This window comes from Coffea eugenioides, chromosome 7 (genome assembly GCF_003713205.1).
Source record: "Coffea eugenioides isolate CCC68of chromosome 7, Ceug_1.0, whole genome shotgun sequence".
NCBI lineage: Eukaryota > Viridiplantae > Streptophyta > Magnoliopsida > Gentianales > Rubiaceae > Coffea > Coffea eugenioides.
This window is the reverse complement of record NC_040041.1, coordinates 4941328-4957974: the sequence shown is the minus strand read 5'-3', so window position 1 is coordinate 4957974 and position 16647 is coordinate 4941328. Positions and strand designations below refer to the sequence as shown.

The 16647-nt window shown below is 34.9% G+C and overlaps 2 protein-coding genes across 2 annotated transcripts; one reads left to right on the top strand and one right to left on the bottom strand.

Annotated features, from left to right (window-relative positions):
• The first annotated feature begins 231 nt into the window (after positions 1-231).
• LOC113776708 (homeobox-leucine zipper protein HDG11-like) lies at positions 232-5024 on the top strand. Its single transcript, XM_027321773.1, has 10 exons — positions 232-356; positions 1015-1132; positions 2032-2223; positions 2347-2760; positions 2903-2995; positions 3095-3304; positions 3600-3783; positions 3890-4158; positions 4418-4507; positions 4644-5024. Exons 1-10 carry the CDS (start codon positions 232-234, stop codon positions 5022-5024), a joined length of 2076 nt encoding a protein of 691 aa, XP_027177574.1.
• A 2216-nt stretch (positions 5025-7240) lies between these two features.
• LOC113777749 (UTP--glucose-1-phosphate uridylyltransferase) lies at positions 7241-14066 on the bottom strand. The gene is made up of 21 exons (XM_027322938.1): positions 13844-14066; positions 13638-13685; positions 13144-13235; positions 12918-13008; positions 11918-11978; positions 11755-11832; positions 11614-11664; positions 11447-11520; positions 10403-10475; positions 10244-10301; positions 10060-10106; positions 9916-9981; positions 9216-9248; positions 8840-8892; positions 8651-8726; positions 8519-8575; positions 8279-8362; positions 8097-8198; positions 7914-8018; positions 7652-7723; positions 7241-7549 (listed from the first exon to the last, which is right to left on the bottom strand). The coding sequence occupies exons 1-21, from the start codon at positions 13927-13929 to the stop codon at positions 7523-7525; spliced, it is 1434 nt and encodes a 477-aa protein (XP_027178739.1). The 5' UTR covers positions 13930-14066; the 3' UTR covers positions 7241-7522.
• Positions 14067-16647: the final 2581 nt, after the last annotated feature.

Below are 16647 nucleotides of genomic sequence, written 5' to 3'. Positions count from 1 at the left end.
AAGGAACTTCTTTCTTCTTTCGAATGCCTCTTTCTTTTGTATATGGTATTTATTTTGTGAAAATTTCATAGGTGATGTCATTCAAGATTAGTGGTGAATATGATGCTTTTACTATATCGATATAAGTACTAAAAAGTAGACTAGTTAGGCGTAAGTCGTGTTGTCCCAGTCAATATTGTTTACTACAATACCTTCACTCTTTTTTTTTTTTTTGTTACTGTGAAGGCAGAAATGGATTTTGCACCTGAGGGCAGTGGATCAGCTGATGAACATGACGATTCTTCAAACTCAAGAAGGGAGAGGGAGAGAAAACAGTATCATCGACACTCCGCTGAACAAATCCAACGACTTGAAGAGTAAGAATAGAAATTTCTCTTACTCACCCTCGTAGTATTTGTGCATATGAAGTTCCTAAGGATTATCTTGATGATCATGAAATACTAATAATTATTTGCAAAAACGTTGTTTAAAGCTACTTAAATACACTAAAACACATCTTAATCTTCTTTGAAATATCAATATTACTTGATTTTAGTAAATCATCATAAATAAAAAAGTTTGTGTTAATTATTTTGATTTATGATGCAAAACATAACTATTTTCTCTCTTTTCTTCTATTGAAATGTTGGAATTTATATGTAAACCCAATTTAGTGGTAAATCCTTTTTACAAGATAATTATTATTTCTATTGTTAGTTTATGTAGAGATAACAGTATTATTTACCATCTTATACGTTTCAATGAAACTTTCAAAAGTTTTAGTTTACATTTTACATGCTAGATCCTTTCTAAACATTTGTGTATTTACTCTTTTCTGTTCATTTTATTTCTCCATGTTTTCTTGCAAGCATGATAGATTTTTATTAAATTTAAAATTTATGATGACCCATGTAATTTTTTTTTTGCACACATCTTCGACAGATATAGTTCATTTTGTTTTTGAAAAAATAAAAGAAAGTAGCACTTATATTATTCTTCTAATCCTACGTCTTTACAAGATGTTTTGGTTGGTAGGTTTTTCAAAGACTGTCCTCATCCAGATGAAAATCAACGGAGACAATTAAGTAGAGAACTAGGGCTTGAACCTAGACAAATCAAGTTCTGGTTCCAAAATAAAAGAACCCAAACAAAGGTATATTATTTCTTTATTTTTTTATATTTTTAGTTCTTTTAAAATGCTACTTTTTTTTTGTGTCATTCTTCATGTGCAACTCATGTGATAACCATTCAAGAGCACTATCATCAATGAGAAAACCACGTATTTCCAATATCTTTCATTCTCTCGTAAAGGGTCTATGCATAACGTAGGCAACAACTCATAGGTAGTGTCTTTTTTTTTTTTTTGGAAATCAAATCTATAAAGAATCAAAGTGTAGTTTCATACGGAAGAAAAAAACTATTTTGTTTTTTTGTTTGTACCATTGAATCTTTGCTCTTATCCAATATTGGGAGTTTACGGAAGATATCAACTGCTCTTTGGTCGCACTACTTCTCTTTCTATAAAATGGGACGAATGCATGAGATTCATTGGATGATTATTGGAAGGTCCTTGTGCTTAAATATGTTTCTTCAAGTTCTGTACTTTTCTTTCATAATTGAATTAATGAGTAAAATTGATGTTTTTGGTTAAAAATATCTAAGAGCTCCCTCACATTTCTAATTAATATTGCATGTTCAAATGTTAGGACTCATTATTCGAGTTCCTGTCCCATTTCACATTCAAAAGAAATTGAGAATACTAATGATATATATTTACTTGGTGAATATATTATCTTGATGTTGGTGAGTTGGGCTCGACAATTTTAGACAGAGAAATAAGAATCTATTGGAAAATGGAAACGGTGAGAACTGTTTTTTTTTTTTTTTTGGGATAATGTTGCCTTTGGCAACAATAATAATATCTTTGATGGTTGTCACATGAGTTGCACGCGCGGTCAAACTATAGGAACTAAAAACGATTTCAAATAAAAATTTAGGGACATTGAAAATCATCTACTATGATTTGATCTTCTTTTTTTTTTTTTTTTCCAGAGCCACAATGAACGAGCTGACAACGATGCCCTTAGAGTTGAAAATGACAGATTCTATTATGAGAATCTTGTTATGAGAGAAGCATTAAGGAATCTTGTATGCCCAAAATGTGAGGATGCATCTTCTGGAGAAGAAGCAAGGCAAAGAAATCTAGAAAGATTACGAGTTGAAAATGCTGGGTTGAAACAAGAGGTACTCTAATCTATCTTCATCTATTTGAAATTCTCAAATATAACTTAAACAAAATCTAATTTACCTTTTACAATTCCTAATTAACTACTACTGATTTATTTGTTTTGCTATGTATATTTGCAGCTTGAAAGGGCATCCCGTGTGGTATCCACTTTTTCCAGAAGATCTGGAGTACTCGAATCTTATTTGCCACCATCTTTTAGTCCCCTATCATATTTAGGTGAAAATATTCCAGGGACTTCAATGACCACATTGTTACCTCAAAGGCTCTCTGAAATACAAGAGATGGAAAAATCTGTGATGGTTGAAACTGCTGTTAATGCCATGGATGAATTGTTAGAGCTTTTCCGAGGAAATGAGCCCTTATGGGTTAAGTCTCCAACTAATGAGAGATATCTGATTCATCGGGAAACTTATGACAAGCTATATCCCAAAATATCCCATATCAACAGCTCTAGTTCTTGGATAGAATCATCAAGAGATTCAGGACTTGTGCCAATTACTGCCAGGCACTTGATTGATATATTTCAAGATCCGGTTTACTCTAATATCTCTTGCTCCTTTTTTCTTTTTTTCCCTTAATCCATCAAATATGAGATATGACTTATGATTTAGTTTTATTAGATTCAATAGCACGTAAGTATTCCATTTATCTTTTAATGTCTTATTCATGTTACAGGAAAAATGGATGGACTTTTTTCCTACAATTGTCACCAAAGTTAGGACAATTGAAGCGCTTGACACGGGAAAAAGGGGTGGTTCTCTATTTGTGGTATAATTCTTTTGTAATTTTGCTTAATGAAAATTTGATCACGTAGTAGTAGCCATTGGAATACAAAACTGATTAATTTTTATGGATGTGTTATTGCAGATGCATGAAAAGTTGCACGTTCTTTCACCTCTTGTTGCACCCAGAGAGTTGGCGTTCCTTCGTTATATCCGACAACTTGATTCAACAACGTGGGTGATCGTAAATGTTTCCTATGATTCCCTTAAGGAGCTAGAAGATGCTTCTTCTTCACAAACATGGATGTTTCCTTCCGGTTGCCTTATTCAAGACATGCCCAATGGAAAAGCAAATGTAAGTTCCAGTGCTCATTTCATCATCTGTTTCAGTTGAGACTTCAGATTGATCGAAACAAGTATAAACAAATATCAGTTTACATGACAATTCATATATTTGTTTATTATTTTTCTAACAATATCTAATTCGTGCATATTGTGTGCTGTATTTTTACTGTGTGCTAAAAATGATAGAGTCAGTACCTAAAAAAAATATAAATCAGTACCTAATCAAGTTTTAGATAGCATCAACCAAGAAATTGCTAGTAGACATACGTATTCAACCTAGCTGATATTTATATCCTTGTCCGTAGGTGGCATGGGTTGAACATGTTCAAGTGGATGATAGATCTCTTACTCACCCTCTTTATAAGGATATGGTTTGTGATTCTCAAGCATATGGAGCCAAGAGATGGATTGTTACTTTGCAAAGGATGTGTGAGAGATTTGCATTTTCAATGGGACCAAGACCTTCTCCTGGACATGAACTTGAAGGAGGTACTCACAAATCAAGTTTCTATTTAAAATTTTTTAGAAAGACTGATTTTTGAGATTTTATTCCAACTTTCTTGAGCTTTTCTGCTTTGCTGTTAATTTCATCCAGTTATTGATGCACCTGAAGGTCGGAAAAGCCTGACAAAACTTTCTCACAAGATGGTCAAAAACTTCTGTCACATATTAAGCATGCCAGAGAAATTAGATCTCCCTCAGCTGTCAGAATTGAACAGAAATGGGTTTCGAGTCTCTGTTCATAGAAGTGATACTTCCGGCCAACCCAATAACATGATCGCTTGTGTTGCTGCGTCCCTGCGGCTTCCAACTTCCTTTGAGAATCTGTTTGATTTCTTCAAAGATGAGCATGCAAGAGACCAGGTTTTATTCCCTATTCACCAATTTTCTTGTTAGTCATAGCATCTATTAATCAAACGTTTTTTAAATTTAGTTGGAAATCATGAAGTTTTTTTTTTTTGTTAGATCAAATGCAACCTTCACATAAACTTGCACGATGAATGCACTATAGCATTTTGTCTACATAGAGAATTATAGTACAAGTTTTGAGATTCTAGTCTTTAATAAAAAATAAATAAAATTAACCTATATATTGATAATTTTCCCTCCATATAATTTGTAGTGGAATGTTCTGTCCGAAGGAAATCCTGTTCATGAAATTGCACACATCTCCACGGGCACTCACCCTGGAAACTCCATCTCCCTCATGCAGGTAAACATTTTGATGTTTTTTTATTTTTCAAATTTCTTGTATCATATGGCAATAAGCATTTTGAGTATCTGATTAGTTTTCCATATATTAAAACCTATGAACACTTTTAATATTGACTCATATATAATGGTTGCAGGCCGCTAATCCCAAGGAAAACATGTTGATACTTCAAGAAAGCAGCATCGACTTGTTAGGGGCTAATCTGATTTATGCTCCAGTGCCAGTTTCAACCATTACTTCTGCAATAAGTGGTCAAGACACCACAGATACAAATGTTTTACCATCGGGCTTTATCATCTCAAGTGACGGAGTTGATGGTGGAGCTAGAGCCGGAGCTTCTTCTAGTTCTAGCATGATCGGATCGAACAGTTCACTGCTCACTGTGGCTTTCCAAATAATGGTGCGCCCCGACACATTTTCTGACCAACTAATCACAGATTCGGTGGCCACAATTCATGCTCTTATAAGCTCCACTGTGCAAAAGATTAGATTAGCAGTAGGATCTAGGTTTGGGTGAATTTGATTGCTTCTGTAATGGGATTTTCTTGTTGGGATTTGAATATAAATGTTTCTTAATTTGTTAGTAAATCCCTACAAGGATGTTTGAGATGTTTTAGTTTTCACTTTTTTCCATTTGCTATAACAAATATACATTAGAAGTACAAGGCCTATTCTTAATGCAAAATTGCTTGCATGCATGCATGAATGTGTACTCTTCCCATATCTTTTCATCGAAAATTACTTGAAAGGGCTTTGTATTTTTAAAAGTTTACAGTGAATCTCTAACTATGTAGAAGTTCTTATAAGTCCAAACTTTGTTAGATTTAATCAACATGGTCACTTAAACATATTATATAATAAGATTGGTAGTTAGTTATCAATTCTTATCATATCCACTTCTTTCACAAATACTTTTGCTTGTCCCAATAATCAAATTGCATGTATAAGAAATCTGTCGGTCAAACATATCTGCAACCCTATGATTAATTCCTCTTGTTCCATGAGAACCAATATTCCATTTCACATTACATGCACAAAATGTTTTAATGGAAATCGTACCCATTCATGATAGAATATGACAGTGAATAGCGTTATTTCTCTCATGCATTCTTGGAACTACTACTAAGGATGGTTTCACCAGCTAATTTTCCTGCACTTGGAAACAAAATAATTTAAAAGTTGAGTCACCACAGGCCTTGAATTTAAGTGAATAGCCTTGCTCATGTAAATCAATTTTCTTGCTAATTACGACTACAGAATTGACACTAAATCGTCTAAAACTTTCTTTTTCCTTTCTTTTTTTTTTTGGTTGGCTGGATATTCTATTGCTGCTACTTCAATGTGCATAAGAATAGGCATCAGTGGCGGTCAGGCGGGTTAACACCAGAGGCACAGCCCCCACTTCTTTTGGTAGAGTTCTATCAACAACTATATGTTCTATGATTACTATCTTCTTTATTGTGAAAGTTACAACATAATATCTACCAAAATAATTCATATCAACGGCTCTAGCTCCTCGATAGAATCGTCAATAGATTCGGGAATTATGCAATTACTATCAGTACTTGATTGATGTATTTCAGGACCTAGTTTCATATCTCTTTCTCCTTCATGTTTTTTTTTTCCTCTTTTGTCCTCTCTACTCATCAACTACGAAATAAGCTTTAGTTTTAATAGAATCCCATAGAAAAAATATGAATCGCATTTAATAGGCTAGAAGTTCTCAAACATCAAAATTGATGTATGTATGTGCAAAATATGTGCATCTTTTTCTATTTTCTCGTACAACATGATAATCAAGTATTTGAGGTATCTTACCAGTTTTCCAAAGATAAAACAAAACCTATCAACACTTTTTGATATATTCGTGTTTTACTGTTGGAGCCCATGACTACTACACGTTGATACTTCGGGGAGTATTAGGTTTCACTCTTTTTCGCTGGAACCAATAAAAATAGAAGTGTAAGACATATTTGTATTTTGTAATGCAAAATTGCATCAGTGTGTACTACTGTACCAGTACCAATATATTTCCATCAGAAATTACTTAAATAGGCTTTGAATTTTTAAAATTTATACGCAATCTCGAATTATGAAGAAAATTCCATCAACAAGCATGTACTTTAGGAAATGTTTGGTCTTTGCCCAATAAATCATGAAAGAGTCTGAATCTAAATTTATGACTAATTTGTGATTTACGGAATTAAGCACTAAAGAATTATAAATCAACTCTCTTCGGTGCTTCCGTCGTTTATGTTGAGAATTGTATCATATTCTTACTTAAAGCCAGATAGCATTGACACTTCTAGAGGAACTTGTGACCACTATCACCGCCTTGAAAACGAAAGCAATGATGAGTTGCAAGACGTTTTTTTTGCCGGTGTTAATACCATTTGGGTTACTTAAAAAGGCAGCAAAACTAGAGCAACCGCCCCCATGTTTTGCCAGACAAGCTTTTCTGGAAAAGCACTGGCACCGGGACGAAGGTAAAATTGCAGTCCCCTCATCGGTGACAATGCATTTGCTTACCCGGAATAACTGTCAACCAAGAACTTTGTCCATTTTGCAACTTGGGTTGAGTAGGTAAAAACCAAAAAAAAAAATGTAATTGTTGACGGAAGCTCAAGTGCACCACCTTCAAGAATAAACGGAGATACATCTAGAGTTCAAGGTGCAGGTGCAACAATCTCCGGCAAATAAAAACCCTTAGGAAAATTTGACTTGCGGATGCAATTTTTACGGCCTCAAAAGTCGAAACTTCTCTACTGACGATCACAATTTGATAACATGTATTAAAAAAATAAAAAACAAAACACATATAACAACTCAGCATTGCGGAACAAAACCGTCCATTTATTTTTTACCGTCAACTATATATGTGCTAATCAGGCAACCAAGAAAGCAAGCCCCATAAGTGACTACATAACCCATAGAAAGTTAAACAAGTGTCATCACAACCAAAAAGTCCCCATCGCTTCTGCAAAACTATGCATCACTTCCAGAGAATTAGACCTCTTAAATATCCTCAGGGCCATTTATAACCTGGCAACAGAGAGAGAATGTAAAGCCAAATTGCTATGCACCATGAACCAATTTTTTAAATAGATGAACCGAATTTTTAAGGCAGTCAGCTGCATATATTACCTTATCAGCAATTACAGCTCTGTCAGGAATTTCTAACTTGGTTCCAGGTTTTGCAGCTATTGTCACTTTCCCCTTAATACAAGAAGAAAAAAGAAGAAAATAAGAAGTTAGTGCATATGCCATATGGACACTAAATAAGAAATAACAAACCACACTATACACCACAAATTGCCACATTTCACAAGCAAATCTTCAAGGACCGATACATCCATAAAGCTTCAGAAACAGAGTAACAGGAACACAAGTAGTTAGTTTGTATTACCTTCAGGGTGATGCCAGATCCAAACCACACATCGCCGCTCACCTTCAGGCTATCTAGTTCAACAATACTGGGAATAGACTTGAAACGACTTAAGAAGTTGCCGACCTAAAAAATTGGAATACACAATTAGCAATATAAACAATTCAACCTGTAGAGAAAGATGGGGGGAATTAAAATCTCAACCTTCTTAAATTCAGGTCCCAATTCAATAGTTGGGTTAGTTGGATTTTTCCTAGCCTCGTTGCGGACCACATAGCCGTCATCAGACAAAGTGTACAGGTCGGACTGTAAAAATTAAATGAATGAATAAACAGCAATTTATATAGTATTCAAAACAGAATGCCATATATGAACTAAAAATTCACCTGGACCAGAAGCAGATCAGAAGTTGCCTTTACTGGGAGGAATCGAGATCGAGGAACGTTGATGCCAATAGCACGATCAAAGAACTGATTGAGGGTTGGGGGGGGGGGTGTGAAAGTAAATGATTATACTTCTTACTTTTGGTTGTTGGTAATGTGAAATGCCATATTGATAAACCTAAACGGAAAGAAACGGAAAATAAAGATGTTTAAAATGAATATCAAGAGATAAGGTTAATATACCCTTATTGCAGCGCCAGCAGCAGTTTCAAGTTGAAGAACTTTCACCCCATCTACTTCCTGTTAATCAGACAAAATTTAATAGAAGAACAGATACATTGACAGAATGAAGAACAGATAGTTAAGAAGTAGAACCTTTGGATTTGGAATAATCTCCATCTTCAGTGCACTTTCTTGTACAAGTCTTTTGATTGCTTTCAAGTTCACCCATCTGCATGATAGCAGAAAATATATCATTCCATTGCATTTTCCATAAAGGAAGCATTGCCCACAGTGCATGGAGCAAATAACATTTCAGCTTAAAATGAGAAGCATAACACTTACAAGTTGTTGGTATTGAAAATTTTGAACTTCTCTATCGACTTGAATTCATTCACCTGTAAAAAAAGAGGAGCAGCATAATCCTTTAATATCAAAATGATGTCTATGAAATTGTGTAACCCAAGGAAAAGATGTTACATCAAGAATGGGGCTAATTCTGGGTACCCTTTGTTTAGTCTAACTTCACATTAAGTAAACAATCTTAGCTGGTTATATGTAACATGCTTATACCCCTACATACATCAATCCTGGGAACTTCTTATGAAGAAATAGTTATTTAAAGAGAGAATGTTTAAATTGCACAAGATTGCATGTAGTATGCCAACAATTAAAAGCATTTCACTAAAAGGTAAAGAAACCAGAAGAAATTGAATCTCACATGTTCATCAGGAACTTGAGCTATTTCCAGGAGCTGCAACAGAAGACAGAAAATGAATTAATAGCAACTATTAAGCATGAAAATAGAAAACATTCCAGTGCATCAATGAATACATCTATCTATGTCATGGCATTGTTTAAAGCATTTAGCAAAAGACAAGTAAGAAAAATACCATGTAAACAATACACCATGTTTATCAATCTTGTCAAAATTTTACAAATAGACCAAGTTTCAGTAGCTATTCCAATTTTCTCTTAAGTACAATTGACAACTTAAGTCATTGTTACATATGAAAAGCAATGCTTTACCAGCAACAGCTGGCCTTGTAACTTTTACAGTGCCAACTTGATTAAATTTGTGTTTTTTCTGCCACCAGTTAATTTTGTCAGAGTAGGTTTTACACCAAGCGATACAAAGTGATAAACAGAAGCAGATGGACGTATCAAGCTACCTACAACTTACAACCAAAATATAGTTGCAAGAGAAAAAGGTATAGTGAACAACAAAATTCAAGTTTACTGTTGCAACATACTGCAGCAGAGAAATGGTCTTTCTATGTAAGTCAGAAGCTATCACCTTTGTGGATTATGAGGAATTGCTAAAAGTCAAGGACTTGTTAAACAAGTTTTCTTTTCCTTTTCTCTTTTTCTATGCCCAGAAATGAAAAAAGAGAGATGCAGCTATAGAGAGGAATACATACCTGCACTCTTCCTTCATAAGAAATGAGTGTACCACCTTTAACATCAGCCAATGTTTTTGGAGTGACCTGCCAAACACAAGGGACAAGACTGTAGGAGAAGTATTTAGATACATAGAAGCAAAATTTTAAAGTCTCTTTTGTTACCTCCATGCAGTATTCGTTCTTGTTACTGATCAAGTGGTTTAAGATTTCTGCAAGATTGAATTAAGGAAATAGAAGTACCACATATTGCCAAAAACTTTGTTACGAGATCCACCATCACAAAGCAAGTGATTATGCATTATATATTGGGAAGTAGATGTCAGGTCATCAGACTAATCAAGGATACTTAAATCAACAACTGCACCCAAGTTATCTGAATTTGCAACAAATACATATTCCTTCCCCTGTAATGAAGCAAAAGGCAGAAGAAAAGGATCAAAGGCATATTAATTTGCTAAATTGAACATTCTCTACATCAGAAAAATCAAGGCATGATGAGCAAAACCTGTGATAATAAAGCATCAAGTTTGCCACTATTCATCAAGGATGGGAACACATCACCATGGCCAGGAGGATACCTGAAAAGGCAAACTATATTAATGAGTAACATAACGGATAATCAAAAGTTTTCGAGAAACATGGACTAAACTCCTAATGCACAGGGATTGCTGATTCAAAAAGTTAATCCAATCGTTCAAGGAACATACCTTACGCAAAGAAATAGGGACATTAAGAAAATGCATTAAAGGCGCATTACATCCATACACCATTGAGACTTAAGCTCCCTCACTTCCTACTGACTTCCCTTCACAGGAGAAATACCCATATGTATTTGGACATTACTTTGTAGCTATTTTCTTAATATTGAATAAATTGTCTTCTTCGTCCTCTTTAACCTGACCTCAATTTATTTCTCCATTCACAAACTATTTAACTTTTCGAAAACAGCTCACAAGCCTTCTTCCAAGTTACAGAAATGGAAGTTCAAGTGCTCTCTGGTTTTCATCACATTACCCTCTCTATAGTACATAATCTGTTTTCATGCTCAATTTGTGGCAAGTCATACCTCCTTTTTACCACATTTCCACTCATCAAGAGACCATAGCTCTCTATCTTGCCTTGTAAGTAACTTTCTTTTTTTCAGTTCAAAAGGTGCCTATTAGCGCGACGATTATTCTACAAACACAAACTCTAGGATTTCTTCCCAACTTATTTTACCCAATACTGGATATTCAGGATTTGACATTCACCTTTCTTCCATATTTACTGCTTGGTGTATCTACATGCATATGGGAGTACATATTGGCTAGTTTTAGTACAGGTATAGCTAGCTTAACTCATTGGAAAAGGTTGCAAGTTCATCAGAAAATAAATTTTCTGCAATTGAAGAGAAGTTATAATGATACCAAACCCAATAATAGATTTGAAAAGAATCATAGTTTCATCCTGTGTTAGTAGAGATTCTACAGATTTTACAGCTTCTGCTTTCCCACCGTCAAACCATACATGTGTATTTGTCAGAAACAAGGAACTCAAATTTTGTTCATACCATGCATCCTTTCCAGTATTTCCTTTAGATGGAAGTGGCATGAAATCTTCAACCACCAATCGAGGGTATTGAGACTGAAAATGAAGGGATGTGAGATGAGTTAACCCTATGGGTATCTTAGACAAGGAAAAAGAATGAAACATTGAATGTGGTCAAACTATATCGACCTGGTTGAATGTGTGAATTTCGATGTTTGACTTGGCATATTTTTCTACAATCTGCTCAGTGTAAAAGCAATAGGTAAGTCTCCTTTGATCTGAGTTAGCGGAAAGTACTTCAAATAATACATATACATTGGTGTCATTTACCTTCAGCGTGTCATCATGTGTGTTGAAGGAGTTCATTAGAAGCAAGGGTACATTGCATCCGTACTTCTTGTTGAGTGTCTACACAGGGCTTCTAACTATCAACTGACTTTGCAAAGATAAAAAGACCATAACACTAAAAGGAGAATGTGTCTAGATATATTACCTCGATTTGGATAACTATCAAGTCAAGGAACGTCAAACCATTGCGAACCTCAATGACCGACCTACATCATGAAGATATACAATGTCAAATCCCAGGGAAAGCAACATCAATGTGCAAAAACTTTGTCTTGTGGGAAGAAAAAAAAATGAGCTTATTCTATGAAGATCCAAAAAGTCAATTGCAACTTATTCCGTGGTCCAATGTCTAATTTAGCTAAAGCTAGGGAAGATGATACAACTGTTTATCAAAAACTTAATAATTCTACTTTTACATTTGATAGAGACATCATCCAAGTCTTCCCAAGGTCCAATGCAGCGACAAGGAGAAAGTGTAATTCTACGAACAGCTATTCTATTCTGTTATACTTGTCAAGCCAAATGCAAAGTAAGGCTTAAGAAATGACCATCTTTTTCTTATGGATGCACTATTACAAGATATTCCCAAAAAAAAAAAAGGCATTGAAAAGGCACTTCATGTTCTGATGGCAGAAACTAAAAGACATCATTCTTTTGTCCTTTCTTTATTCTTCTTACAACAAAAATCCAACGAGATAGTAAAAGCACTATATGAACACAGATCTAATATTTTATACCAGTCATTTTGTTGGCATTACAAATATTCTCAGAAGTTCCATCATGAATTTTCACAAACAAAAAGTCTCTTAGTCTATGAGTCTCTACAAGTGGCGAAGATGTACTATCTGGTTGAAAGAATTTGTAAACCCATAAATTTCCTTAGCTAATTATGAGATGATTCTTTTGCAAATTATGTATCTTTTTATGCCAAAAGAAAAAGTGCTACCAGACATAAATGTAACAGCACAATGAAGAGACGCTTTGTATTGTAGAAAAGCAATCAAAAGCTGTTAAAAGTACCTTCATGTTAACAAAAAGGAACAAGTAAGCAACGCACAAGAAACAAAATTTGGCTGGTTCATAAGAATCCTATAATCACAATCTGCAAACTTTATCACACGTTATCCAAAAAGAAAAAGGCATACTTTGGACCAGTGCAACCCATTGTCGTGCCCAAGCCGCCATTGAGCTTTAACACGACCAGTTTGTCCAAAAGCTTCTTTGTTTCTGCAGGATCTGCGCTCATCCACATATGCAATTTTCTTAGCATAAAGAACAACCATGCAAATCCTATTATTTTGACATTTACATAAAACAGTAAACTATTTTGATAGATACATGAACAAGCAACGTTCAATAAAACAAAATTACCTTCAGACACGGGTGCTAAGGTGTCATAAGGCACCACAACCTCATCTGTGGGTGTCTGGATCTTGCTCCAGTCAACATACTGCGCTTCGCCGCTTCAATCCAAAAGCAGAGCAGATAAGAATGGAAAGAATGATCCTCAATAAACAACATTATTCTATTCCACTCACAAGAATAACTGATACTAATCCAGCAGTAAAGCAGTCAACATTACATCAAATCATCAAAAATATTTCGAATTTGGATTCGAAACATTTGAAATAAGGATCTTTTGCAGCGAACTCAAAACATAAAATCTGTACAACATCCAGCGCAAAGTTTTCTTCTTACACACTGTTCTCCGAACTCATGAATTTTGGCATGTCAAATTTGAGAAATCTCGGAAAGCGGAAAGAAGAAGCAAAAGACATGGAAATTTGGAAAAGTTGCTGCATGATAAACAAAAAAATGGAATCGGACGACAAACCAAGCATAATAAAAGCTAAAATTTACAATACCTAAGATAGCGAGTGATGAGGTTGATGAATCCAGATTTCTCGTTTTCACTGCAAACATTGAACCGAACAGATTAATATCCCGCCAAATCAGCTCTCAGTTATTGCTCAGATCCATTAACTCGTCCTTATACATCATATTATCCATTAAAGATTAGCATAATCTTTCAAAAAACTAAACAAAAAGGAAAAGCGAAAGGAGAAGGAACCTGATTTGATTGAGCGCCGCTGTAGCAGCTTTAAGCTTCTCGAGCTTCTCAGCCTCAGCTGGATTTAGAGTCGCGGCAGTTGCCATTGATGATTTTCAACAATTTCTTTCGCAAATCTCCGATCTAGAAAACGACAGAGAATAATAGGGAATGGAAGTGTTCTAGAAGGGATCAGGAGGAGGATGATGAGTGATTTTCGAAACTGATGAACTGATGATGATGTGTGTATGGGTATATATATGACCGGTTGTGAGATTGGAATTTGGAAGGAATGAAAAGAAAGGAAAAATGAAATGACAGTACACGTGGCAGGTAATTAGAAATAACGGGAATTCTGGCGGAAGGTTGATTAATGTAGTAGTAATTGGTTAACAACCCAAGCCCCCAGCATTTGGTGTAATTTGCACTTTCGCCTATAATATAAGTTTTTGTTGCGCTTTTGGGTCACATTAATTTTTACCATTAAAAAATATCTAAATGTTCTATTTGCCTTTTTTTTTTTCAGTCCTTCCTCAACTGCCCAAACTTCTCTTATCACCAAATTTTAGAACTGCAAGTTTTCCTATCTTTAATGGGACATTTAAGAATTAAGTTCTCAAAATATTCCACTTCCATTAGAAAAAAAAATATCTAAAAACTCATCAAATTCAACACCTTACTATTAGTCCAAGTATTCGTCTTCAAACTAGGAGATGAGATGGATACGTGGTAATATCTCCTAAATTCACGTTGTACCTTGAGAGGAAATTATTCTCTTTTCAAAATTACACGGCATACTTTTTTTTATATATTTTGTGAGTCCTTTTTTACACGAAGTGATTTTGTTACACACTTTCCAGCAAAGAATCAAAATTAGCATGGCTCGGATAAAAAGCACAACGGTGGCGAATATGACTGTGGCCTGTGGGCCATGTGGCTGGGATTCTTTTGCGACTGCTTCTACTGGGACATTTCAAGGTGCGTCTCGCGGGATTATGGCAGTAAAGTTGCGAACCAGTCGAATCTTAATATAATCGAATTGATTACCGACTTAAATTTACTAATCTTGAGTTTGAGTTTGAACTTGATGAACTTTCAATGTAAAGCTCGATTTCGAATTCGACCCGAGTCAAAGTCGAGTTCAAGTTTAAAAAAATAAAAAATAATTATTTTATTTTAAAAATTAAATAAATTAATAAATTTTCTTAATAAATAATAAAATGTTAGAAATATATATGTAATTTTACTATTAAAATAAAAAAATAAAAAATATAAATATCATCGAATCGACTCTTGATTTAACGAGTTGAGTATTTTTTAGCTTAAACTCGAGTTGATCACCTCGAATTCGGTTAACATCGAATTTGAGTGGAAGTTCGACTCAAGAAACTCGCAATCGATTCGGCTCGTATGTAGCCCTAACGGCCAGCTTTGGTCATTGACTCGTTTTTCAAAATTAATTGCTTTATGTTTTAGGACCGATTCGATGGGTGTTTGATTGTCCAAACTAACCAATCGTCGTAAGAAAACCAGAAGGGTTATTTGCAGGAAAACAAGGTTCTGGAGCTAAGAAGAGCCCACGGGGACGACTTGCTAGAAAATTTGTTAATAGATTTTGTGCCTTTATTTCTAGAAGGTCAAAGATTTGCTGATTCATTTTAGAACATGGTATTATACATTTAAGGTTCTTCTAGTGAGATGAAAACAAGGGTCTTAGTAGTTGGTATAGTAGTATCCATCCTAACGTTGCTTTCTTCACTAGACTTTTTGTCCATTAGACTTTTCACTGTAAAAATCAATGTAAGAATAAGTGGATTTGAAAATTATGAAGGCTATCAGATGAATTCTCTCTTTGATTGATAGCATCCCGTGCAAAAGCAAATGGACAATTTAGGGACATTAACTGAACTCGTTTAGATTACTATATTTTGGAATTTTTATTAAAAAAAAATTACTATAACGATTTGATATATATGAGTTAAAAAGGTAATCGACAAAATGGGTTCATTGAAAACATAAAATTTTTTAAGAAAAAATGACAATACAAACAAGGCCTAAACAATCGAGCCAACCTGCAATCATCTTGGAATATTCCATTCCCAAGTTCCAAGTTATCCAGGTATCTATCTAATCAGGTTAGGAATCACATACGAGAAAAGCCCCCTTGTCTGACTTGGATAAGGATTTTAGTGACCGGTATTCCACTTCTTATCTTGATTCTCTTGGACACGTTTGCTTTGGCGAATGCAAACCAGTCTATAGGGATTGATGTGAACTTGAAAAAAGGCAACATTTGCTAATTTTTAAAACGGTGCCTGAAAAATCTACAAGCTTGTTAGTAATTAACATCTTGCACAGAAATGGCTAACACAAGCAATAGCTGATCAATGACCACCTTGAACTATGGAACAAAGCTGGATTCAATGGCCACCTTAAACAAGAATTCCAGAAACCTGGATAGATAACGCAGAACTTCAATTGGATAATTCAGTAGTGGATATAGCTCATTGTAGAAATCAGACTAACATAAATTTGCATACGATATTCTAATGTATGTGAAATTGAGTGTTCGTGTTCAATTGGATATTCTGTTGGCACATCTGGTAACCTAAAACCACGCCTTCTTTTATTTCAATAACATTGGCATATTGCGCCCTCCAAGCTAAGAACATATAGACACGTCCCAAAATGCGCCTTCTGACAACTTTCAAGAAAAGGCCTTGCATGATCCATCTCCAGATGGACCAGATGTCCTGCCTTCACATCCCTTAATGTGCTCGTTGCTCCTCGAGGAATTTCGCTGCCTTAGAGACACTTTTCTGCCC